This window comes from Nyctereutes procyonoides, unplaced genomic scaffold (genome assembly GCF_905146905.1).
Source record: "Nyctereutes procyonoides isolate TBG_1078 unplaced genomic scaffold, NYPRO_anot_genome, whole genome shotgun sequence".
NCBI lineage: Eukaryota > Metazoa > Chordata > Mammalia > Carnivora > Canidae > Nyctereutes > Nyctereutes procyonoides.
Window position 1 is genome coordinate 9,155,988 of NW_026575042.1, and position 26,118 is coordinate 9,182,105.

The following is a 26,118-nucleotide window of genomic DNA, read 5'->3' on the forward strand; positions in this document are numbered from 1 at the left end:
CTTCCTGTGGGGCTATCCTGCTCTTGTTTTCTAACTCTTGAGTGGGATGCCTGGCTCATCTATTCTCAATTTTCTTTTAGAATATATGTGTTTAGATTTGTGCGTGTCCCTGAAGGTACTATTTTAGCAGTATCTACACATTTGGATGTGATATTTTCAGTATCATTTGGTTCTAAGAATTTTCTAATATCCATTCTGATTCTTCTTTAGTCCATAGGTTATTTCAAAAAAAAATTTTTTTTAATTTCCAAATGTATTTGTTTCCCTGTACCTACAGAATCAGCATAAAGGATTAGAACTGTTTGAATGTTGACTGCCTAACCAATCATATTGGGATTTTGTGTCTTAATTAGAGTAACCCTCTATGAAGTGCAGGGCCATCCCTAACCAGGCTGAAAAATAGGAAGTTTCCCATAAAGAAACAGAATATTGAAAACCCCAAAGTATGTATGACCGGAAACTGTGTCTTCACAATGACACATGTTGGGAGGCAAGGTTCCCTTTCCATCTTATAGCTGCAGATGACCCATCAAGGACCTCTCCACCACCCTGGGACCATGGGGCCATGATCAAGTCTATGTTAGTTGGCATATGAATAGGCTTTTGTCACAGATTGCCCCAGATGCATGGACTTAAATAACATGAAAGGTTATTCCTCTATCAGATAAGAGTCTGTGAGGTTGTCCAGGACTGGCATAGCAGCTTAACTCTGTTAGGATCCCAGGACCCTTCTGTCTTACTGTTCTATATTCCTAGGACTTTGATTACATGGTCCATGTTTCAGCCAGCAGAAAGGAGTAAGAGAAGAAAGAAGAGATGTGCTGTAAGGAAACAGCTGGATGTCACTGGGGCACTTGCACTCACATCCTGTTGGCCAGAACTTAACCACAGGGCCACACTTGAGCTGCAGGGGAAGGCTGGCAGATGTGGTCTTTATGCTGGGTAGCTGTGTGCCCAGCCAGATCAGGAGTTCCATTATTTTTTTTTAAAGATTTATTTATTTATTTATTTATTTATTTATTTATTTATTTATTTATTCATTCATTCATTCATTCATTCATTCATTCATTCATTCAGAGAGAGAGAGAGAAATAGAGAGAGGCAGAGACACAGGCAGAGGGAGAAGCAGGCTCCATGCAGGAAGCCTGACATGGAACTCGATCCAGGGTCTCCAGGATCACACCCCGGGCTGCAGGCGGCACTAAACCGCTGTGCCACCGGGGCTGCCCAGGAGTTCCATTATTAAAAGGAGAAAGGGAGACAGGATATTAGGAGACAATCAGAAGTGGCTGCAGTGCCATGCTAGCCTGGTCTATGCATACTCACAATTCATGTGGCTCCTCTTCCTTTTTCAGAATCCTAGAAAAAGACGAAGGTAATATCGATGCCTGCCAAATCCTAGCAATGCATGAGCTTGCAAGAGAAGGAAATATGACTACAGTAAGTTCTTAAAGACTCAGGAGTTGGGCCTTGAAACAAGTGCAGCCTAGGAGGAAACGCTCTGAGCTCCACCATCCCCAGGGCCTTGGAGGGTCCTCCCTGGATCTCAGTCCCCCCCATCTCCTTCACCTCATACTCCCTGTAAAAAGGTCGGGAGGTCTGCTTTGGGCAGGCAGTGAGGTTAAGTCTGGTTTTGCCATGAGTTACCTCATGTGAGCCTGGGCAGGTTCACCTGGAAAAGCCCTGGTATCAGCATCCATAAATTGGAGATAATTCCAACCACTTTGTGAAGTTGTTAGAGGGACTAAATGGGATGACTAGTGGGAGAGCTTGGAACGGTGCCTTGGAAATGCCACTTTTTAAAAAAATATTTATTCATGAGAGACACAGAGAGAGAGAGGCAGAGACACAGACAGAGGGAAAACAGGCTCCCTGCAGGGAGCCCGATGCGGGACTCAATCCCAGGACCCCAGAAACATAACCCAAGCCAAAGGCAGACGCTCAACCACTGAGCCACCCAGGTCCTGGGAAATGCCATTTTTTAAGGAGTGGCTGGAATTGCTCAGGTATTGGCCAGGTAGAGCCTAGCCTCAGACTTGCTCCTAAGCCCTGTAGTTTTTCCAAAGAAACCCAAACCTGTCCTCAAACACAGAAACATCTGGAATTCTTTATGAAGACTTCAATGCCCAGACAGGTCTTTATTTTCCAGAATAGTTTGTGTTTTCAGCCACAACATTGCCTTTTGAAAAAATGCACTGCCTCTGTGAAGAGTGGCAGATCAGGAGTCTGTAAGGGTTTCACGATGCAAAGAGGAAGCTTTTGGTTCCTTCTGCCCAGCTCTGAGACTATGGGTTTTGTGGGGGCAGGGGTGAGATGGGGGGGACAGTCCATATTTGAGAGGAACCCTCAGCAAGGGGCCCAGGCCATCTCTGGGTAGGAACTGAACAATGGGCCTGTCCTCAGCACCCTGGGTGGGCCTTCCTAGGGCCTGGCCTGAAGTTTAGCCCCAGGGCAGAGTTAGCATTGATACCTCTCCTTCACCCCCCACCCTAACCCCTAGGATTTATGCTTCTCCCCAGCCCTGGATGCTCAGTGCTGATTTGCTTGCATCTACTGAGCAGAGTAGGCCTGCCCCATCCAGGGTTTCCCTTCTGGCACTTCTTTGCAGCCAGGAACTAAGAACTCCTCGCTCTTAGTGGGTAATGGGGCAGAGGAGTCCATGGGAAAGAACGCAGGCTTTGGAGTCAGTTACTGAATGTCCCCAGGCAAATCACCTAACCTTTCTGACCCTTTGTCTACTGGAAAATTCAGATAGTTGTACTGACTTACAGGGCCATAGGGAGGATTCTTTGGAGTGACAGAGAGGCACCAATGTGGTGACTCATGTCAACATGGAGCAGAGGCTCAGGTCCAGGGCCCCGCTATGACCATCTGCTCCTGAGCCAGCCCAGCAGGTGTGCTGCCAGCCCGGGGGGGAGGGGGGGGGGGGCATGTGTGGGCACCATGACAGCTGACTTCTGGCTGGGGGTGGGGGTGGGGGTAGGGGTCGGAAAGGGCAGCTTCTCTTCACAAATCCATAGACAGAGAGGCAGTGCCAGCTCTTGGGTGAACAGTGTTCCTGAAAGCTCCACCTGTGGGGCTTAAAATAAGGCTGGTGCCTGGGATCTCCCCATCCCAGTTGGATCCGAATCTCTGGGGCTGGCTTCTGAGTGTAGATATTTTAAGATCTCCCAGGGGATGATAATGTGCAGCAGGGTTGCAAACCTCTGCCCAATTCCCATTTTTGTATATTGCTTTTGACATTGTCTGTTTTGTCCCTGCAGGCTGCCAATCATGTTAGAAATCTGATTAAAGCACTGGAGACAAGAGAGCCCCAAAATCCAAGCCTCCATCTTAAAAAAATTCTTGTGGTTAGCAGGCTGGTAAGAAGGTTCTTCCCAGATTTCTTATATGCTTCTTAAGCCCTATGCCCCCCTTTTGGAAGCTTCCCGGGTACCCTGTCCTCCCCTCCCTAGCCCAGACTTGGCCTCTCAGGCTGGTGGCCCATACCCAGCAGCCCCTGTCTGCCTCTGGCCAATAACTATCACGTAGGCTCTGTGCTGCTTAGAGACCCAAATGCTGCTTGGAGATGCTGTAAAAGATCAGAGTAATTGAGTCTAGAAGTGCTTTTAGAGTAGGAGGCCCCTAACTGGGGGTAGAGGGCAGCATATGGCTATCACACAGCAGAGCAATGCCCAGCTCTGGCTCAGGGTGCAGGGGCACCCAACTGCTATAATCTCCCTGTGGAAGTGACCTGGAAGGGTGGGCCTGCCTGGACCTCTCTGACATCAGGCAGGAGCAAACAGACCAACTTGCCAAATAATCTGTCTCTGCCAGACCGTTCAGCCCCAAAGCAAGATTTACTAGAAGGAATTGCTGCAAAAAACTAGGGTAGCTCTGGGGCCTTAGGAACCAGAACCGTGGAGTCAAATGCCATTGGGATGCAATCTCTCCCTCAGAAACACATACCCGTGTCTGATGCTCTCTGCTTGTTCTGCACATCTGGCAGGGGATGTGGCTGCTCACAGCCTTTGGGCCCACTTCCCATCAGCAGGAGACAAACAGCTTCTCTCCACCAACTTCAGTTTTTGAAAAACTTCTTGGTGATTTGGACCAATTATTGTGGCCAAACAGGAAATGGGTCCTTGGGAGGGCCCTGTGTCTGGAGGCAGGTTCCACAGATGGGGCTAGTATGAGGTTCTTTGGCAGCCGGGCAACTGCAGAGACCCGACTATGGGTCACAAGCATCCCTTAGACTCTCCTGAGCCCCACCCAACAGGCCTACCAAAGTGTCCCCCGTTTCTGATGTGGCCTTGTTGAGACAGGTTGGACTGACTGGTTTCCCTATTTCCATGTGCCCGTTCCTTGCAGTGTGGGAGGAACCAGGCGGTTCTACAGCTAGTGTGCAGCTTCATCGAGCGCACATTCATGGCCACATCCTCCTTTGCCCATGTGGCCACAGAGCTGGGCTACCTCTTCATCCTGCAGGACCAAGTGAAGGAGGCATCTTTGTGGTACTCGGAGGCCATGAAATTGGACGCGAACAGTGTGGCTGCCTTGACAGGTCCACGCAGGTTGGGCAGGGTGGGGAGTGGGAGGCGCAGGAAGGCAGGTAGCAGGGTAGCCTCCATGGATCCAGAAGAGAGGGAAGCATTCTCCCTAGAGGCTGTGTGAGTGTGGGCATACACTGTATGATGGGGCGCCTTTCCACAACATATAAATGGAAACCTATACGCCAACATAGGCAGAGAAGCAACAGCTAAAGAAATGAGTAGACCCATTTTCTCCCAGAAAGCTCCAAGAAAAACAAAGGTTGAAAAGAGAAAAAAAAACAAAAACAAAAAAAAACAAAAAACCAAGCTCAGTGTCAATGGAGGCTGGGAGCAAAACATGCCATGGGGCAGTCAGCGAAATAATGGTTGGATTATTGACAACCAGAGAATGGAATCAAGGAGGCCTTTAAGGAGGGGTGGGGCCGGAGGGAGCAGAACCAAGCCCCTGATGCTTCCCACTGCCACTAGGGACAGGAAGGACAAAAAGACTTGCTGCTCCCCAGGCAAGCCACATCCCGTAAGACATTCCCCCACCTGGCTCAGTCCTTCCCCACTTCCACGGTCAGGGGAGACCCCTAGCCCGTCAGCCAGAAGGGAAGGCCATTGGCCAGAATGCCCTTCCCACACACCAGCCCAGGCCAGCTCTCTCAGGTGTGTCCTGGAGTTCCTTCCTTTTTTTTTTTTTTTTTAAGATTTTATTTATTTATTCATGAGAGACACAGAGAGAAGCAGAGACTTAGGCAGAGGGAGAAGCAGGCTCTCTGTGGGGAGCCTGATATGGGACTCGATCCCAGGACTCCAGGATCATGCCCTGGGCAGAAGGCAGATGCTCAACTCCTGAGCCACCCTGGCGTCCCTGGAGTGCCCCTCTTATCTGACCTGCCTGGGAAAATCAGTGACCTTAACAATTTGGGAAATCTGTCCTAGCTGCTAATATTCGTTAGTCTAGTCCATTAGTAAATCTGCAAATAGTTTGAAAGAGGGGCCAGGTAGAGCAGCAAAGCCATGGCCCTCTGAGGAGAAAAGGTAAAGCTGGATACAGAAACCCTTCCCCTCCCCAACTAAAACCCCTCCAGTGTTTGCAAGGGCCCTGAGGTCAGTCAATAAGTAAAGAACAGGCTACTGTGAAAAAGGTTCTAGGGAACAAAAAAGCTACTGAAAATTAAAAATGTGATTGCAAAGTAAAATATTCCACAGACGAGCCAAATAGTGCGATGGATATAAGTGAAAACCAAGATGGTAATTAGAAGACAATCAGGAATAAATACACTGAAATGACCAGGAAATATCTTTAAAGGATGAATAATAAGAATAGATGGATTTGTCTTCCCAAATTCAAAACACATTATGAAACAACAGTAGTAATGTCAGCTTGAAGCCAACATGGAATAAAGAAGCCCATCACTGGCACGGAAACAGGTCTTTCGAAGGTGACATTTCAAACCAATATTGTGGTAGGTTTCAATAATTCGTGGTTGGACATCTGACTATCCGGTATGAAAAAAGTAAAGGGAAGTTCCCATCTCACACCGTACTCAATAAACTCCAAGGACGCCTGGCTAGCTCAGTTGATAGAGCACATGACTCTGGATCTTGAGGTTGTGAGTTCAAACTCCATGTTGGGAGGAGGTGGGTAAAGAGTAGTTAAAAAATAAATTCCAGGGGCACCTGAGTGGCTCAGCGGTTGAGCATCTGCCTTTAGCCCAGGGCGTGATCCCAGAGTCCCGCATTGGGCTCCTTGCATGGAGCCTGCTTCTCCCTCTGCCTGTCTCTGCCTCTCTCTGTGTCTCTCATGAATAAATAAATTAAATCTTTAAAAAAAAATAAGTTCCAGATGAATTAAATACTTAAACAAAAAATTCAATCAGACTTGGGCTCCCTGAGGGAAACTGAGAAATCGGAAAGGAAAATGTCTTACCTATTGGACTACATAAAAATTTAAAACTAATGGATGGCAAAAGACACTGAAAAATGCTGAAGAGGTAGGGTGCCTGGGTGGCTCAGTGGTTGAGCATCTGCCTTCAGCTCAGGGCATGATCCTGGGGTCCTGGGACGGAGTGCTGCATCAGGCTCCCCAGAGGGAGCCTACTTCTTCTGCCTGTGTCTCTGCCTCTCTCTCTCTCTCTCTCTGTGTGTGTGTGTGTGTGTCTCTCACGAATAAATAAAATCTTTAAAAAAATACTAAAAAGATAAAATGGCAAACTAATGGAAAAATTTTGCTACAAAGGGTTAATAATCCTAATAGATAAAAAAGAAAACAACCATAAAAGAAAAACAGGCTAAAGCTGTGTGCAGGAGATTCATAGCAGAAAAGAAAAAGGCCATTCAATATATGGGGGAAAAAAATGTTCCTTTTCCCTAGCAATAAAAAAGAGTGAATTAAAATGAGTTACCATTCATTTTTTAGTCTGGCAAAGAGTAAAGCATGTCTGCGAGGTTGTGGGGAAAGGCCACTTTCAAGTTCTTGTCAGTAATATTAATTGAAACATTTCTGGAGGACAAGTGGCCTTATCTATCACCATTTTAGATATACACGCCCTTTGACCTATCAACTCAACTTCAGGAATTAGAACACGGAAATATGTTTACCCTGGCACTGCAACATTTAAACATCAAGAGCAAACCAAATGTGAGATGAGGTGCCCTTCAGTGGGGCAGTCATCAAATACAATGTCCCATCCACAGTGGCATATTCTGTTGTCATTAAAGAGAACCAGGTGGATGTGTATAAACTGATCTGTATACCTTAGATGTGTACACATCGCCAACGAATGAATGATTAGGAAGGGACCGCAAGTTGTTAATAGTGGCTACCTCTGGAGAGAGACACATGTAAAACCGAGCAGGAGCTAGGTATGGTTGTCCATCTTGCCTCCTGTTTTGAATTCCTAACCATAAGCATGTATCACCCTTCCTTCCATCGTCTCATCTGTGCTCCTTGGCTTGTTGACCTGCTGGCTCTGTGTCAGAGCCAGCTGTCCATGCTTGTTTTCTCCCATTCCCAGGGATCATCTGGTGCCAGATCCTGGACGGTCACCTGGAGGAGGCTCAGCAGCAGCTGGAGTTCCTGAAGGAGGTGCAGCAGTCCCTTGGGAAGTCTGAGGTCAGAGCTCTTGAGGCAAATGGCTTGCTCCAGGATCATGTCCCTTCTCTCCTCCCACCCAGTTTCCAAAATCCAGTAACCAGCATGGCTTAGACTCCTGCTTCGCCCCCCACACCCACCACCCAGCTGGCGGTGTTGGTGCCAAGACCTGGACCTGCCTCCCACAGGTGCTGGTTTTCCTCCAGGCCCTCTTGGCATCCAGGAAGCACAAGGAGGGGCAGGAGGCCACTGCCCTCCTGAAGGAGGCTGCAGAGCTGCACTTCTCCAGCATGCAGGGCCTCCCCCTGGGCTGTGAGTACTTTGAAAAACTGGACCCCCTCTTCCTGGTATGCATCGCCAAGGAGTACTTGTTCTTCTGCCCCAAGCAGGTGAGAGCACATCCTAGCCCCATGGTCTGGACAGAGGCAGGGACCCCACCTGGCTGGCCACCAGGCTGCTCTGCTCCCCTGTGGTTGGGGAACCCTTTATTCCTCAAACTTGCAGGTACAGCATGCAAATCACTAGAGAGTCAAATCTTTCCAATGCAGATTCTGATTCTTTTGTTGGGGAGGTGGGGAAGGGGAACATCTGAAACAAGTTCCCAGATGATGCTGGTGCTGCTGGTCCCACAGACCACACTTCGAGGAGCAGGACACTGGCCCATGCCCTTGCCTTTATCCTGGAGAATAATCAGGCTCCTTTTTTTCCAGATGTCTTCTAGGGAGTATATTACTCTTTCCTTGTTTGTCTGCTTTACTTGTTTGCCTGTTTTCACAGCCAGTCAAGAACCCCCTATGGGCAAGGGTCATATCTCACACACCTGAGATGTGCAGAGGAATGAGTCACTCTACAAATATTAAGTTCACGGCCATGCGCCTGACACCATGTTAGGTACTGGGGGGTACAAGGGTGAGCAAAGCCAAGGACCCATTCTCTGGAGCCTACACTCTAGCACTTGATGGCTCAGAGTGGATGATAATAAACATGTGGAATAAAGTAAAATTCCTTCACGGAAACAGTGTTTTCTAAGAGCTTTAGGAGTCTGTCTGCAATGGGACAAACCATACAGCCAGGCCCCATGTTCCTACAGCCCCGGTCGCCAGGCCAGATCGTGTCTCAGCTTCTCAAACAAGTCACTGTGATCCTGAATCCTGTAGTCAAAGCAGCGCCAGCCCTGATCGACCCCCTGTATGTGATGGCTCAGGTCAAGTACCTCTCAGGTGAGCCTGTTCATCTGAATACACTGCCCCGGGCTAGCATCCACAGGCCGCTGGGATGTCTCACAGGCGTACATACACACCCATCTCTGGTCTCCACTCCCCTGAAACTGGTCTGACTTCCCTCCCTAGCAGGGGTCTCTCCCACCTGGCCTGCTGATGTTGGCTTCCATGCTCTGAGCCAGGTCACAGTCTCTGAACTTCCATTATACACAGGGGTCATGCAGACACTGGGATCAACTAGTCCTCAAAACAAGCAGAGATTCCCTCATGAGGTTTGCATTCTAGTAAGGGGAAATACTTAACATATCAAATAAGCACATTGGGTTGCTTGCTAAGACACAATAATGCCATGGAGAAAACTAAAGCAGGGGGAAGGGATGGGATGGCAGTGTTGCAGTTTTTAAAAGGTGGCCCAGAGGGCCTCATGGGGAGGATAGACCCTGTAGCTTTCAGCTTTCAGAGCCTCAGGATAGCCTGAGCAATATCCTTCTAGCTTCTTCCATCTCAAGGCTCAGGTCCTAGAGAAAGAAAGTGGGAGAAATCTCCATAGGAGCCTTATAGTCCTCTCTGAGTGCTTTCCCCCTATGGTCTTGTACTCCCATCCATCTGGAAGACAGGCCAATTTCTGGTGTGCTGGGGGCTTCCGAAGAATCCCAAATGCCGTGGAATGCATCTGGCCTCTGGCACTGCCTTGCGTGGGTCACACTGTACAGAAAGCTCCCCCATCTTCATCCTTACCCACAGTTTCCAGAGCTCCTGGGCACAAGGCAAGGGCAGGAGCACTCCCCCAGGGGTGCTAGCACCTGCCAGCAAGCAAGTCTAGGGCCAAAGCCAGGTCTCCAGCTGCTTAGGTTGCCATAGTGACATCTTCACATTTCTGCAGCACACAAGGAGGAGCAGGGAGTTTGGGATCCAGAAACAGGTGCTCCCCGCTCGCCAGCTTACGGACTCTGAGCAGGAGCTGTCAAAAGGCCTGAATGCAGAGGAAGAAGGACTCTCCTACCAGCTCAGTGTTCCCCAGCCTTGGGCTGCCACCAGCCTGGCTGCAGGAAGACCCCTTATCCCCATATTGCCAAGGCGTTCAGAGCTCAGCCTCAGGAGCCAATGGCCCTGGATTTAAATGCTAACTTTGTCCCTTGTAAGCTGAGTGCCTTAACATCACTGGGTTCTAGTCCTACAATTAAAAGACACAGATAATACTGCCAACCTTGTAGGGCTGGGCAAATATTAAACCAGCCTTCCTAAAAGTGCTTTGCATGTACTGGGCCTAGAGCAGGTGCTTCATAAGTCAGGGCTATTATAGTTGCTATTATTGTTAGGTTTTGTTCTGCTATGAGGTGTGGGAATCAAGACTTAAGTGTTCCCCCGAGCTTCCAAATAGAGCAGTGATGTGACTTAGCCATCTCCCTGAGGGTTACAGAGAGAAAGGAAGGGTTACACCATGGTTTGAGTTTCCTGGCTTTTGTCTGCATCAAGGCAAAAACTGGAGTTCTAATTTTAAGAAGAGACCTCTGAGTGAAACAGAACAGACCCAGGTAAAATGGCTGACTTGGGTATTTCCGGGTAACTGGACATATAAACTTCATTTTGCCTTTATATACTGGGTCCTGGGAGTTCCCAGGGATCCCTGGATGTAGAGGCCTGTTTATCATTTCTAGGAGAGTTAGAGAATGCCCAGAGTACCCTGCAGCGTTGCCTGGAGCTGGACCCCACCTCCGTGGATGCCCACCTCCTCATGTCCCACATCTACCTGGCACAGGGCAATTTTGCCATGTGTTCCCACTGCTTAGAGCTGGGCGTCAGCCACAACTTCCAGGTGGGGGTCCTCTGTGCCCAGTCGCCCACTCAGTACCTTGAAGCTCAGCTAGCTGCAGCCCCTACCTGCCCCTGGGAGAGTAGCCCCAGGAACTCCCTCCATCCCTCAGACCCTTCTGCTGGCCAAAGGCAAATGTAGGCTCAGTGGGCTTCTGTAGCATCCTCCAGTCTGGGTGCAGTGAGTAGCAGCAGAGTGCACTGGAGTCCCGTGCTGCACTATGCTCCTCTAGGTGCGAGACCACCCCATGTACCACTTCATCAAGGCCAGGGCCCTCAACAAGTCTGGAGACCATCCAGAAGCCATAAAGACACTGAAAATGATCATAAAACTACCAACTCGGAAGATGGAAGAAGGCAAGAAGTTCCGTGGGCCCTCTGTACGGCCCAGCGAGCGGGTATCCATCTTACTGGAACTGGCGGATGCCCTCCGGATGAATGGGGAGCTGGTAAGAAATTCCATGCTCTCTTTCCTTGGGATTGGGGCATTTGGAGGTCCAGGGTAATCACACCAGGCTCTTTGAATTCTGGGTGATGTTTGTTTGTGCTATTATTTGAGCTGTTATTCATCTGGGAGCACATCTTCCCCCTGCCTAAAGCTTCAGTGGCTCCTACTGCCTTCAAGATAAAGTCCAAACCCTACTGAGTCCTGCGTGATCTGTCCCCTGCCTACCTCACTGTCCCCAGGAGGATTTCATAAAGGCAGAGCCCAGAGACCCATCAGGGCAGCCACAGGTGGTTGTGCAGAGTGGGCACTGCACAGCTCCAATGGACGCTATCATCACACCACAATCTTTATAAATTGTGTCCCTTGGAGTTTTGTGGTATACAGTTTGCTCAACTGTATGAGGCAGCCCTGGGGCCTTGGAAGGTCTGTCAAGGCAAAGACAGAAGCTGCTGTAAAAGAACAGTGGAGAGCACAGAGGCAGGGGTAAGGCAGAGGTGGGGGCAGAGCTGGCCCCACATGCTCCCTCGATCCTCACTGTCCTCACTCACTCACCTGCTCACCAGAAAGGGGTTTGTCAGCATAGCTCCAGGACTATCTCTGTGATCCAGCAGTCCTGGGGCATCTGGCTGCCTGTGCTGATCCTGCCATGGAGAAGGAACAGCCCATGAGGCCCTTTTTCCTTAAAGTTAAAAATTGCCTTCTGGGCAAAGATGGGAATGTGGAAGCCTTCTTGTTGTACTTTCCTCCTTTAAATCTGCCAAGAGGAACACAAGAACTAAAAGTGGAGAAGGAATCTCCATCTATAACAAAATTAGGGAAGAGCCACATCCCAGAATAGTTGATTCAGTTGGCCATTTATTCAGCTGGTGATTGAGGGCCAGCTACATGCCAGGCACCATGTAGCGGCAGGGGTAGGGGGGTGTAGAGGAGAGCAACCAGCAAGGTCCCTGTCCTTTCAGAACTTACCATGGGGGGGAGGGGAGGAAGCTGGGTGCTGTGAGTGGGGGCCTGATTCCTGCATTTGCTTGAAATTTCTGAACTGGAGATGTGGTCAAGCCAGGAAAGGGTATTCCACTTTTGGAAGGGCAGAGCCAATGAACAAGAACTCTGCTAAAATGCCTCCTTGCTTCTCTCTGTCTGGACTCCTTTCTAGGTGACCTTGCCAGAGGAAAGTAAGGAGGGAAATAACTGGAAAATCAGTTCTGCCCCTTGCTTTGCTAGGATAACAGATCTGCAAACTGTGGCCTTACCTGTGAGCCAGGGGTTCCATCCCAACCCCAGCTTCTCACAAAGTCTACCCCAAAAGGGAAGACCCACAGAAAGCCCAGGGGAAACATGCTTCTAGTACAGCTGTGCTCCATACGCCCTCTCCCTCCCCAGCCTAGTTCCTGAGTAAAGGAAATGAAAATCTCACTTGAGAATGAGTGGTGATCAGAAGGAGTCCAACAAGGTGGTGGGAAGGAGGGAGGCAAGGGAGGAGGGAAGGAAGGACAGGAAGGAATGAAGGAAGGTAGGAAGGAAAGAAAGGCAGAAGGGAAGAAGGAGAGAAGAAACAAAATCCAAAGACAACTTTGGGAGAAAGAGTACTATACAAAATAGAAGAAGTAATCAAAACAAAACAACTTTTCTGGGCAGCCCCGGTGACGCAGCGGTTTAGTGCTGCCTGCAGCCCGGGGTGTGATCCTGGAGACCCGGGATCCAGTCCCACGTCGGGCTCCCTGCATGGAGCCTGCTTCTCCCTCTGCCTGCTTCTCTGCCTGCGTCTCTATGAATAAATAAATAAAATCTTAAAAATATATATATATATATAAAAAAAACAAGTTTTCTGCACTCAAAATAAAAAGAACACAGAATCTTGTAAAACCAGCTCAAAGCAGAGCACCAGAGATCCACAAAGCAGTTCAGCTAGCGGAATTAAAGAAATTAAGCACAGAAAGCAGTGATTCCCTTAGTCCCATAATTAAAAATATAAAGTGGCTGAACCCTCACTGAGGCTCTCTGATGGAGGAAAAGGTTGAGAAAGTCATTGAAGTGATTTGAGAGGATGGCAGATAAGAAAGGGAGAGACAGCAGATAGCCAGCAAGAGCAAAATCAGTGTTCCTGCAGGAGAGAAGAAATGGAACAGAGGACATGTCAGAGACACACCAAGAGAACTATTCTATTCCCTTGGGGAAGAACAAATCAGTGACATGCAAAGGCACTCTGTGCTGGAGAAATAGCAGTAAAATATTAAGACTGAGAAATTCCTAATAGTAATATCCTAATAAAGTTATGGGAATCAAGGATTCATAATGTCATTGAAAGTTCCAACAAGCATCTGAGTAAGCAGCATATTAGCTGCTGTGAGAAAGAAAATAACATTGGCCTCAGACTTTTACTCAACAATACTAAATTCAGGAAGACAACAACAGTATTTATACGATGTCGATGGGGGAGGGATGTCTCCCAGGGTATCTTTCATATATGAAAGCAATAAAGGATACCCTAGGGACACCTGGGTGGCTCAGTGGTTAAGCGTCTCCCTGCATGGAGCCTGCTTCTCCCTCTAAGTCTCTGCCTCTCTCTCTGTGTCTCTCATGAATAAATAAAATCTTAAAAAATAAATAAATAAAGGATACTCTAAAAAATTGAATAACTCCAGAATTATGATGTTAATTAAGCTTTTTTTTTAAGGTTTTATTTATTTGAGAGAGAGAGAGCACAAGCAGGGGGGAGAGGCAGAGGGAGAGGGAGAAGCAGACTCTCTGCTGAGGAGGGGGCCCAATGTGGGGCTCTATCCCAGGACCCCAGGATCATGACCTGAGTTGAAGGCAGATGCTTAAGCAACTGGCTGCCCAGGCACCCCTAAACTTTTTTGAAAACCTACTTGTCGTAGGTTTGTCCAGACAACCAAAACACAAAATAAAGTTTTTATAAGTGGGAAAAAAATTTAAGCTCTAAAAGGACACATAGAACTAACCTAAATAAATAGAAATATAATTATATTGAAATAATTATAGTCGTTTCAACTCAAAGCCAGCATAATTGCTAAGTTCTTCAAATAAAAATTATTATTAAAGTCAAAATAAAAATAGTATCCCATAAAAAATTCAGGGAGGAGGCTGTGAAGGGAAGGTGGGGTTACTATAAGCAGCCAATTTTTTCCATCTTTATAGAGTGAAAAAAAAATTTTACCAAAAATGTTTCTTGATAGAAAGATGATTCTTGCTAGAACTTAGACGATTTCCACCACATTAATCAAGAGTTAAGAAAGCAGGACCATACACAAGGGCAGAAATAAAGCCAAACACAGCAGCATATACAAATGAAAACAACAAGAAAAAAATGGAAAAACAAGTTGGCAGAAAACCCGAGAATGAATCTGTATTAATAAAATTGTAAATGAAATAATGTACCTATTACATAAAAGAGTAAGAGTGACTTAAACCAACAACAAAAGGAACCCCTACTGTCTAGGTTTCAAACACCAAAGGACCCAGAATGAAACTAAAAAGATGGTACAAACATACCAAGCAAACAAAGCAGAGGTTGAGGAAGAAACATTTGGTAAGGCTGGATCCAAGTCAAAAAAACACCAAAATGGGGAAAGAGAATAACTTTGTTAAAATAATCTAGGGTACAAATATAATGAAAAAAATAATCCAAATAGACTTTTATGTGCCAGATACTATAATATTAACCTTCAGGGTACCTGGGTGGCTCAGTCGGTTAAATGCCTGCCTTCAGCTCAGGTCATGATCTCAAGCCTCAGCTTGGTGCCAGCTTCCTCCTCCCTCTGCCCCGCCCCTTGTTCCTGGACAAGCACATGCACGCACATGCATGTGCACTCGCTCTCTCAAATAAATAAAATCTTTAAATAGATAAATAAGCATATCTTTGATCAAAAGCAGGAAAGTACAAGGAGATGTGTCCATAGGTCTCCAACAGGAAGGAATCACCAACAGACATTGAGATGCTAAGGAATAGGCCAGTTCTTGCTGTTGAGGGTTTCTGTACCCCCAGCTCTCTGGGTACCTGTCCCTCCTCTGCCCCCCTCCCAGGAACAGTGGTTGTGGGCATTGAAGGGCTCTCTCCTTTCTGCCATTGGAGCCTCTCCGCAGGTGAATGTGAGCCATCCTATCCTTGGCTTCCATGGAGCAGGACTACTTCTGGCTGTGTGTGTGTTTCATTTCTCTCTGGGGGCAGGAGTGGGAAAAGGGATCACTTTAAGTCTCCTCCAAGAGGTTCCAAGGGTCGTCAGGCCACCTGTTGTGACAGCTAACAGGTCTGTTGGGTTCCTGTGTCCTAGCACGAGGCCACCAAAGTCATGCAGGATGCCATCAATGAGTTCAGTGGCACACCAGAGGAAATCCGCATCACCATTGCCAACGTGGACTTGGCCTTGAGCAAGGGGAACGTGGACATGGCACTGAGCATGCTGAGGAACATCACACCCAAGCAGCCCTGGTACACGGAAGCCAAGGAGAAGATGGCCAATATCTACCTGCAGACCCGCAAAGACCCCCGGCTCTACATCAGCTGCTACCGGTAAGCCCCAGGCGGTGACCCCCTGACAGCTCCATTTCCAGCAGTGTTTAAGGGAGTATTTCCTCCCTGGAGGTTGTGTTTTTTCCACCTGGACCTCCAGGCCACATCCTCCAACTGTGTCAGATGCAGGTATGGAATTACCCGTGGCTCAGAACTTGAATGTGATAAGTTAATCAGGCCAGCTCATTGCTGAGTTCTGAAGACAGAGAACTGAATCTGTCCTGCTTGCCTGTCCTGTGTGGCCTCTCATTTGCACTCCTGCCCTGACCCCTGACTCTGCCTCTCCTTGAAGAAATGTCTAGTGGCTTGATGTGGCCAATGTGAGGAGCAGGATGCTGAAGAGCTGGGATTAGAAGCCCTGTCTTTACGATTTGACATCGGGGCCTCAAAAATATCTTCCCAGCCCCTCCCTCAAACACTCTGTCTAGGCAATCCCAGTGGGATGCAGTGCTGGTAGGCCAGGGTGAAGGAGGCGAAGCCAAGAGCAGTGGGAAACCAATAGAGTGGAGTGACGTGGTCATATTGGAGTTTTAGAAAAAGCAGGATGTCTGCGTATGCAGAGAAGTCTACAGTGTTAGAAGTGGAGGCCAGAGGGAAGGGCGGAAGCTCTGGCATGCTCCAGAAAACAGATGAGTGCCTAGACTAAGGTAGCTAGCCCAGTGCCTCATGCACAGTGGGCTTCCAATAACTGAGTGATAAAGGAATGAATGGATGAATGAATTAGTGGGAAAGAAGACAAGGAGATGGGTTCAGAAACATGAAGGATGCATAGGTCTGAGCTAAGTTTTAGGTTACTTTTGCAGGGAGCTCTGTGAACATCTGCCTGGTCCCCACACCAGCCTGCTACTGGGTGATGCTTTCATGAACATTCAGGAGGTGAGTGAAAGCCTCATGGCCTTGCCAAGCAGCCCCTCAATCTCATGTCTCCAGTGGGAGCGGGGCGGGGGGGGGGGGAGAGAGAGAGAGAGAGAGAGAGAGAGAGAGAGAGAGAGAGAGAAACCTCTGGACACTTTCCCCACCAGCCTGAGAAGGCCCTGGAAGTTTATGACGAGGCCTATAGAAAGAACCCACATGATGCTTCCCTGGTCAGCAGGATTGGGCAAGCCTATGTGAAGACCCACCAGTACACCAAGGTCAGGCGAGGTTGGGATGGGGTAGGTGGGGGGGTGGGCAGCCTAGCAGGGAAGAGAGAGGAGGGTGTGTGCGTGGGAGGGTCTGGATGGGAGCTGCATTTCCACCCTAGCTCCCTGCTGAATGAGGTACCAAGGAGAGACTTCTGAAGCCACTCACATCCACCCCCCCACCCCATCAGCCCTACCCTTGCCACACACACACACACACACACACACACACACACACCCTGCTCAGCTTGAGCTCCCTGCCAGCTGGGAGGGCCTTTTCATATCAGGCTTCTGTGTCCTGGAGGGACACGCAGGTGTGGTGGCCGCTGCGGGGAACACAGCATGAGGCCCTTCCAAGGTAGAACTAGACCCAATGCCACATTTCTTGTTCACCTAAAGGCAATTAATTATTATGAGGCTGCCCAGAAGATCAGTGGGCAGGACTTTCTGTGCTGTAGTCTGGCTGAATTGCTCCTGAAGTTAAAGAAGTTCAACAAGGCAGAAAAAGTTTTGAAACAGGCACTGGAACATGACTCTGGTGAGGTCACGTCCTAAAGTCACTTCCCCAGCATACTGGCCCCTGTCCCCACACGTGCACTCTCTTCTCCTGCAGAATGATAGAATGATGCAGGGATCCTGAGCCCAGGCCCCTCCCTCCCTCGCCCATCCCCAGCTTCCCAGGGGCTCCAGAACACTGATTTATTTGAGTTTCCATTTTGCAGTCAAAGACATCCCATCCATGATGAACGATGTCAAGTACTTGCTCTTGCTGGCAAAGGTTTATAAGAGTCATAAAAAAGAAGATGTGATGGAAACTTTGAACAAGGTAATTGACAAGAGACAACAGACTCCAGCTCTTTATCTGCCATTTCCTGACGGGAGCTATAAAAGGGAGGGCGAGGACTGCAGGTCTGGAAGGCTCCAGGGCTGGCACTCAAAAGAGGACCTGGGTTACCTCAGACCTCTGCCTTCCATTTATTCCTGCACTGCACTCTTCTTTGATGATCCACCAAAGTGCCCTAAGGCCGCCTGGGCTGGGCTGGGCTGGGCTGGGCTGGGCTGGGCTGGAGAAGGCAGGGCATAAGAAGGTGCCGTTGTCCACAAGGATGCTGTGGTGACAATACTGGATAAAGCCAGTAGCTCCCGAGCATTGGATGCTCTATGGTAGTGCTGTATTAGGCTTTTTGCTTTCTTATTAATTCTCGCCATAGCCATTTGAGGGAAGCACTGTGACATTTCTATTTCACAGATAAGGCTCCAGGAGGTTAAAAAATGTGCCCAAAGTCATACTCTTAGTAAGTGTCGGAGCTGAGATTTGAACCAGGTCTGACCTGCTCTGGCCGAAACTCTTTCCCCATTAAGCTGCCTCGATGGGGCACTTCCTGGCCATTCTTACCCATACCTTCCTTGTTCTTTCTAGCAAGGGTGTGGCCTGCCACTTGTTGGGGGGGCGGGGGGACATTCCTCAGTAATAGCAGGAAAGCCCACTGTCTGACTGCTCGAGACGATTTATTCCTTTGGTTTCCACTGGATTCCCACTCAGAAAGCCCAAAACTTAACCGTGGCATCATCAATTCCTCTTGTTCCCGTGCTCCCTGGTTACTCACTTGATCATTTTATGCTGTGGAAAATATGTGCGGAGGCTGCCTCAAACTCCCAGCGGGGCAGTATTCAGAACAAATGCATCTCTTAAAATCCAGCCTGCTCTGAGCACCTACTGTGTGCATGTTCTACCTTTAGGACCGCCAGAGCAAATTAGACATGGTAAGTATCAGGGCATGATGGAAAAAGGGAAACAAGTACAGTACAATAGGTTTTTTGTTTGGGTGCCTTTGTTTCTACTCCTGCCCCAGAGGCAGAGCCAGCTTGCCTCTTGGGTACATAGCAGTGGCCTGGCCTGTCTGGAGTGACCCAGATTGGTTCAAGGGCACTTGAGATGCCCTTTCTGATAATCTGCTGACCCGGCCACGGGTCCAAAAAGTAGAGATTTTTTTGTCAATTGGCCTGAGGCCTAGCACATTGGACTCTGAGTTTCTGATCCCGAATTTATTGGTTTCCCAAGGCCATGGACCTCCAGTCTCGGATACTGAAGCGTGTTCCACTGGAGCAGCCAGAGATGATCCCCTCCCAGAAGCAACTGGCAGCCTCCATCTGTGTCCAATTTGGGGAGCACTATCTGGCAGAGAAGCAGTTTGCCATGGCAGTGCAGTCCTACAAGGATGCCCTCGTCTACTCGCCCATTGACAATAAGGTGGGCTCCTCCGAGCCAGAGCCTGTACCTTCTCTCGAGCCATGATGCCTTACAGAGTCCCCTGACAAGGGCAGAGGCCAGGTCCTTCCCTGTACCTCCCTGAGCAGCTGCAGATGTACGGCCCCAGGACCCCCGGTGTGGGGAGCCTGCTCCAGCTGACCCCCGGGCCCTCAGCCATCACAGCCCTTGGACAAGGCTGGAAAGCTTCACTTGCAAAAGTGACTTGTGGGAGGTGGAGTGGGGAAGATGCTGCTGAAAGTCATGTCAGTTTGGCATTTTCAGGGCCCCTGTGAGGTGGGGCCACAGAGCTGTGACTGCCAGGGGACAGTCTCCCCAAGGAGATTTAGAGTCGTAAGGGTGGCATGGCCCAGATGAGGCGATGGTGGCTGGAGCCTACACTAGGAGAGCGGAAGAAGAGCTTAGTGGCAGAGCCATTCATTCATTCAATTCATTCATTCAACATGCACTCACTTAACAGATGTCTCATATGTGCCAGGCACAGTGCTAGGCCTCAGAGACAGTGGGCCAAGAGCTGCCCTTGCCCGTTGACTGCCTCAGGCAGGGGGACAAATGAGCACATTTGTGGTTCCAGTTCTCCATGCTCCATGCCCACATGTGGGCCTGCCCACTGTGGGAACTCAGAATATAGGTACCTGCCCCAGAGTCTGGGGCTCAGAAGTTGGCCCAGAGGAGGTTAGGTCAGAGCCAAACCGAAGGGTAAGTGCGAGTGACCCAGACCCTAAGCTTCAGAGGTTAGTTAGTAAAACACATGGTATGATTGGAATATTGGTGGGGGAAAGGGGCTGGCTAGAGACATATTCTGAAGGCAGAACTAATAGAAAGAAATAGATTATGAAAGAGTGAGACAGCAATCTGAGTTTTCCCACCGTGTTCACTGGTTGATTATATCTGGTCTTGTCTCAGGTGGTGCTGGAGCTAGCGAAGCTCTACATGCTCCAGGGGCACCTGGACTTGTGTGAGCAGCACTGTGCCATCATCCTGCAGACCGAGAAGAACCACGAGTCTGCCTCAGTGGTATGGGGCCACAGAACCTTCTCCCTGCCTTCCCCAGGTCCCCAGGATCACACAGGCGCTGTTTTCCCACCCCCTAACTCAGATGCCTGGCTGACCCACCCCCAGGGCAGGGGCTGCCGGGTGGAGGGGACTGAGCACTGGGCCTGCTGCCCTCCACATGGGAGGGGTGGGCTGGCAGCAGGGGGCAACATCCCAGCCTCCTGAGCCAACCCAAGGGGAGGCTATGAGGTTGATTCACTCCAGAGGAAACCACACCCACACTTGGTGAAGGCAAGGGTGGGACAGGTTCCTGGGTTTAAAGAAGTGTGTGGCAAAAACCCTCTCCTGTCTGGCTTCCCTCCTCCATAACACCCAGACAACTGCCAGGGCCACTCCACAGAAGGGGGGGGGGCCCTCATTCTGCCTCCACTGCCTGTGGCTGGCAGTTCTCAAACATGGGTGGAGAGGCTGCCTCTGATGGCTGTCAAAGGGTCCCACTGGGGTCTACCCCTGGGCTTATCTTCTCGCTTCTGTCCTCACCCCAGCCCTGCCCCAACCCCAGGCAGGTTCTACCCTCTGGGCTCCTCCTGTGGCTGTTTCTCCCAGTGCCCAGAGAGGCTACCCTGGAAGTCCTTTCCTACTTTTCCCTACTTATCTGCATCCTCACCCCCCCTCCCCACCATGCCCATGTGAACTGCTGTCCGGAACTCTGGAGCACTGTGTGTTTTCTGATAGATGATGGCTGAACTGATGTTTAGAAAACAGAAATACGAAGCTGCCGTCAATCTCTACCAGCAAGTCCTGGAGAAAGCACCAGGTAAACTGCCTGCATGAAGACTGCCCACTGAGATGGCCTGCTTCAGTACCCCGCCCTGCAAGGGCTGCTCTCCCCAAGGATGGGCCCCCTCCCCTCCTTCCTGACTGGGCAGAGGAAGCCCCTTCCTCTCTGATTGTTCCTGGAGAGGCAGGAAACTGATAAAGCCCCGATGGAACATGCTGGCCCTTCCCAAGTCTGAGGGGCCAGTTCCTGGTCTCAGGCCAGGCAGCGCTTGGCACTGAACCCAGGAGAGCCTGTCTGTCCCCACATCACAGCCCCTGGACTGGGCGTGGCCTGCTTCTGAGGTCACATCACCCGGAGGTGGCTGGAAATTCTCCCTGATAGGGAGCTATATTCCCCCTCACTGCAGTATCAAACTACCCCTCTTGCTGGGGGCAGGGGCTCAGTAGAGCCAAGGCTCAGTAGAGCCCCTGCAGGCCCCCAGCCAGCTCTGCAGAGGCCCACTGACTGCATGTGTCAGGAGTGCAGGTCCTGGAACCAGACTCCTCCGCCTAACTCTTGCCCTTCTACTTACCAGCTGTGTAACCTTTGGGAGATAACTTCTTTATGTCTTAGTTTCCTCATCTGTGAAATGGGAAAAACAAGCACCTCGTTATGTAGTTAATATCTAGGTCAAAGCACTTCATGCCAGGTTACTCTGTGAGTGTTAGCTGCTATTATTACTGCTTTTCAGTATGATTATTGTTATCCTCTCAACTCTGGAGACCAGTGGAGACATTGAAGCTGCTGGGATGTCCCCGTTCAGTCCCAAAGCTCTGTGTCTGCTGGTCCCCTGGCTTCTCCCTGCCAGCCCACGGCACCCAACTGGACGTAGCTATAGGCTATTCACAGCCTGGAGATTTCTGCTCTCTTATTTTAGACAATTTTTTGGTATTGAATAAACTAATTGATCTACTATGGAGAAGTGGCAGACTTGAAGATGCCCCTGCCTTCTTTGAATTGGCCAAGAGGATGTCCAGCCGCGTTCCTTTAGAGCCAGGCTTCAACTACTGCAGAGGCATCTACTGCTGGTGAGCTGGGGGGGCGGGTGGGGGGTGTGGTCCTTCTTAACAGAAACGCCGAGTTTCCACAGAAATTCAGCTCGCAGATCAGGGAGGCAGGGGAGCAGCCCCGCGGCGTGTCCCTGCTCTCCCAGGGCCTCAGTTTCCCTCCCTGGTGCTTGGTATGTCTCTGCTCCACTACAGGCACATAGGGCAACCCAACGAGGCACTGAAGTTCCTAAACAAAGCGCGCAAGGACAGCACTTGGGGCCAGAGCGCCACCTACTACATGGTGCAGATCTGTCTGAACCCGGACAACGAGGTCGTGGGCGGAGAGGTTTTTGAGAACCTGGTGGCTGACAGCAAGTAGGACCCGGCGGGTGTCGGGGTGGGAGGGCGGGGCAGGGGCAGCACCCAGGGAAGGGGGGGGCAGGCCACGTGAGGGCCGGCGGGCGTCGGCGGCTGCCGTCCCTTCCGTCCCTTCCGACGCCCCGCCCGGACGCCCGCAGCTCCACCGCCAGGAGGGACTCGGAGCAGCACGGCGTGCGCACGGCCGAGAAGCTGCTGCGGGAGTCCTACCCGCACTCGGCCGCGGGCCAGACCCAGCTGCGGCTGCTGCAGAGCCTGTGCCTGCTGGCCACCCGGGAGAAGGCCAACGTGGAGGCGGCGCTGCACACCTTGGTCCAGATGGTGCAGGCCGAGGTGGGCGCGGCGGGCGGGCGGGGGGCGAGGCCCGAGGCCCGAGGCCCGGGGGCCGGGGCAGCGCGCCCACGCCCGCTTCCCGCGCAGGACAGCATCTCCGCCCTGCTGGCCATGGCGCAGGCCTACGTGCTGCTGAATCAGGGCCCCAAGGCGCGCATGCAGCTGAAGCGTCTGGCCAAGGCCCCGTGGGCGCTGGCCAAGGCCGAGGACCTGGAGAAGGGCTGGCTCCTGCTGGCTGACATTTACTGCCAGGGCGGCAAATTCGACCTGGCTTCGGAGCTGCTGCGGAGCTGCGTACAATACAACAAGGCAGGGGGCCCCCCACCGCGGCCATGGGGCAGGCGGGGATGCCAGGAGCGGTGCCTAGGCGTCAGGGCAGAGGAAATGCGGGTTGGAACCCAATGAGAAGAGGCGGGACAGAAGGGGGCCCAGACAAGCTAGGGCCCAGTGGAAATGGGGGGGGGGGCAAGGCAAGAGGAGGCGCACAGGGTCCGGCAGACGTGAGAGGGGAATATGAGATGGGAGAGAGAGATAGGAAGGGTTCAAGAAATCAAGGAGCCTGGGGTCAGACCTGGAAAGGGGTCATGCAGGGGGTCAGGGTAGCCGGGAGGGGTGCATGGTTGACCCCTCGCAAAGGTGGGAGATGCTGCTGGATTCCCTGAGAGGTTTGGGTTAATGCGGTTCATCACCCTCCTTTGCCCCCCACGGGTTCTCCCCTGTGCTGGGACCGGGTGTGACTTTCCCTGCAGTCCTGCTGCAAGGCCTATGAGTACATGGGCTTCATCATGGAGAAGGAGCAGTCCTACAAAGACGCAGCCACCAACTACGAACTGGCCTGGAAGTACAGTCATCATGCCAACCCAGCTATTGGTAAGGCAACCGGCCAAGGTGCACATGGGCGAGGAGGGTGCTGGGCAGGAGGACCAGCACCCTGGCTCTTGGGCCATTAGGGTACCACTGTCTGTGTGCCCTGTGCTCCCCTTGACAGGCTTCAAGCTCGCTTTCAACTACTTGAAGGACAAGAGATTTGTGGAGGCCATTGAAGTCTGCCACAATGTAAGCCATTGTAAGGCACTGTGAGACACTGGGGGGTGGGGGGTGGGGGGTGGACCTTGGTGCAGTGGCCTGGTCCTGGTGCTGAGACAGGCACCCCTGGCCTGATGCTGCACACTCTTCCTTTCTCCATTCCAGGTCCTCAGAGAGCATCCTAACTACCCCAAAATCAGAGAAGAAATTTTGGAAAAGGCCCGAGGGTCTCTCAGGCCATAGCTGTGGTCAGTGGGAGTCAGGGCGGGTGGAAGCCATCAACCTACGCAGGTTTCATGGAAGGGTCAGGAAGTGGGTCAGTGGAGAAGAGATTCAAAAAATGACATATTCTTACCCATTTCTGTAATGTGTGTGGTTTATTTGAATCACGCCTCATCTCGTCTAAGGGGCATCCCAAAGCTTTGTTTTTAAGGCACAAGAAGCAATTTGCTCTGAGAAAGAAGTTAGCAATTGGCCTTGCCTATGCTGGGCTCAGAGCACCTTCTTTTGGGCTGCATTTTTATTCCAAGCTCTGCAAGGGAGCAGAGGGGAACTAAGAGGTGGCCCTTAAACATTTCCTACAGCTATTTTAATATTGTTATGTCAGTTTATAAATGCCTCCCCTCTCTTTTTTTTTTTTTTAAAGATTTTATTTATTCATAGAGACAGAGACACAGGCAGAGGGAGAAGCAGGCTCCATACAGGAAGCCCGCCCGGGTCTCCAGGATCACACCCCAGGCTGCATTAAATCGCTATGCCACCGGGGCTGCCCTGCCTCCCCTCTCCTATCTGGTCTCTAGACTCCCAGAGCTCAAGATGCAGCTGCTCCTCCCTACCCCCTGCCCACACCATCCTGCTCGGCTGTGGTACAGAGAGGAGGACCAGCTCAAAAGGTCCTCACTGAGGCTCTGGGTGAGGGAGACCACCATCCTGCAGGTTGTGAGGGCCATTGGCTCACTGTCCATACATTTTGTTGCCTCCCCAAATCCTCGGCTGGCCTCTGCTGGTCCTCACTGGTTTGGGACACAAACGATTACCCATGCCTGGTGCAGGAAAATACGGCCCAAGAAAAAATAGTTCCCTCTTCAGATTTCATAAAAGACACTGACAAATTTATCCTCCAGAAGCCCTTTCAGCACCTTGGGGGATGAAAGCAGTGGTCCCTAATTAGATGAATTATGTCACTTGTAACTGGGAAGAGGGTGACGAAGGCCACTCTTGCTGCAGCTCCCAACACCTCTCTCCTTGTTTTTCACGATGGCAATAATGGGCCAGTCTGGCCTTAGAGGAAGGAACTCAGGAGTATAAATTTCCCAAGACCTTCTGCTCTTCGAGCCTCAGTGTCCCCCTCTGTAGCAGGAAATTAGACTCGATCTGCATGTTCCCAAACCATGATACAAATCCCTGCCGATGATTGAGAGCAAATATTTTAAAGTTTAATAACTAGGTGTTTAAATATTATCTTTAGATAAAAGTAACTAGCATGATGACCTCATGAATTCATGAGTGCTGTTACTCAGAATGGTTCTAATTTTTAAGCATATTGATAAAATTGATATAAAGCGAAATACTATGAGTGGAATGCAGCTATGGCAAAATTTTCAAGAGACGTGGTCCAGTGGCTAGTTTGGAAACTGAACAGGTAGAGGTTGCTTTTAGAACAGACAGAATTGGGGCACCTGGAGGCTCAGTGGTTGTCTGCCTTCGGCTCAGAGTGTGATCCCAGGGTCCTGGGTTTGAGTCCCACATCGGGCTCCCTGCAGGAGCTTGCTTCTCCCTCTGCCTCATAAATAAATAAAATCTAAAAAAATAAAATAAAAAAAATTGTCCTTAGTGATAGCTGAGCCTTGTTTTTATAACATCCTGTTGATCATATGCATGGCCTCTTGGTCTGAGTCAATGATCTGGAATGCTTTCTCCAGGTTACTACCACCTTTCCTATGGGAAACCAGTCCCTTTACTAACATCTGCTTTACAATCTGGTTTCTTGGGGCAGTTTGTTGAGAGACAGGTTTGTCTGTAATGGAGAATGATGCTGTAAAGGGTTGTACATTAATCACATTTTTATTGGTGTAAAACTTAAATTGTCTTCATTTATCTAAAAAGAAAAAAAAAAAAAGCCAGAAAGTGATACTGTTGCGTTAGAAGGGAAGCCAGCAGGTTTGGTCCAGCCACAGGCTGTCCATGGGTTAGGAGCCTATGGGGGCTTCCAGCCAGGGAACTGGAGCCTCCAGGGGCTGCTGCCCAGAATCCCAGGCTAATCAAAGCAGGGCCTCAGAGCCCTTGGAGAGACCCAGAGTTTGAATCATGCTTGCTGAAGCAATCTCTGCAAGAGGCTTCCCAGGGACCAGCAAGAGGGGAGACAGTACAACTGAATGTACCAGGACACTCCACCCTGAGAAGCCTAAGGCTGTCCCTGGCTAAGCTGGTTACAGGAATAGGCTGCCCACCATAGGTCAGGCTCCACGCTATGGGTCCTCTCATGGCCAGGTGGCCATGTCCATGCATGTCCAGAGGCAAGAGATAGACACCCAAAGAGTGTCAGAACTGATAAAGAATAAAAT

At 50.3% G+C, this 26,118-nt stretch overlaps 1 protein-coding gene across 4 annotated transcripts in view; it reads left to right on the plus strand.

Annotated features, from left to right (window-relative positions):
* Positions 1-23,912, plus strand: part of TTC21A (tetratricopeptide repeat domain 21A) — a 32,451-nt gene extending 8,539 nt beyond the window's left edge. Inside the window, exons 7-29 of one of the 4 annotated variants that reach the window (XM_055321525.1) lie at positions 1,356-1,440; positions 3,264-3,362; positions 4,351-4,543; positions 7,538-7,635; positions 7,803-8,003; positions 8,705-8,834; positions 10,493-10,650; positions 10,880-11,095; positions 15,384-15,622; positions 16,426-16,498; positions 16,645-16,755; positions 17,143-17,281; positions 17,466-17,569; positions 18,806-18,994; positions 19,919-20,029; positions 20,744-20,825; positions 21,706-21,856; positions 22,031-22,192; positions 22,336-22,528; positions 22,616-22,837; positions 23,278-23,398; positions 23,517-23,594; positions 23,720-23,912. In XM_055321525.1, the coding sequence (XP_055177500.1) occupies positions 1,356-1,440; positions 3,264-3,362; positions 4,351-4,543; positions 7,538-7,635; positions 7,803-8,003; positions 8,705-8,834; positions 10,493-10,650; positions 10,880-11,095; positions 15,384-15,622; positions 16,426-16,498; positions 16,645-16,755; positions 17,143-17,281; positions 17,466-17,569; positions 18,806-18,994; positions 19,919-20,029; positions 20,744-20,825; positions 21,706-21,856; positions 22,031-22,192; positions 22,336-22,528; positions 22,616-22,837; positions 23,278-23,398; positions 23,517-23,594; positions 23,720-23,739 (3,175 nt within the window). In that variant the 3' untranslated portion in view covers positions 23,740-23,912. Of the gene's footprint in view, positions 1-1,355; positions 1,441-3,263; positions 3,363-4,350; positions 4,544-7,537; positions 7,636-7,802; positions 8,004-8,704; positions 8,835-10,492; positions 10,651-10,879; positions 11,096-15,383; positions 15,623-16,425; positions 16,499-16,644; positions 16,756-17,142; positions 17,282-17,465; positions 17,570-18,805; positions 18,995-19,918; positions 20,030-20,743; positions 20,826-21,705; positions 21,857-22,030; positions 22,193-22,335; positions 22,529-22,615; positions 22,850-23,277; positions 23,399-23,516; positions 23,595-23,719 lie in introns of those variants that run through there. The other 3 variants (XM_055321524.1, XR_008663940.1, XM_055321526.1) reach the window with 3 other exon arrangements.
* The last annotated feature ends 2,206 nt before the right edge of the window (positions 23,913-26,118 follow it).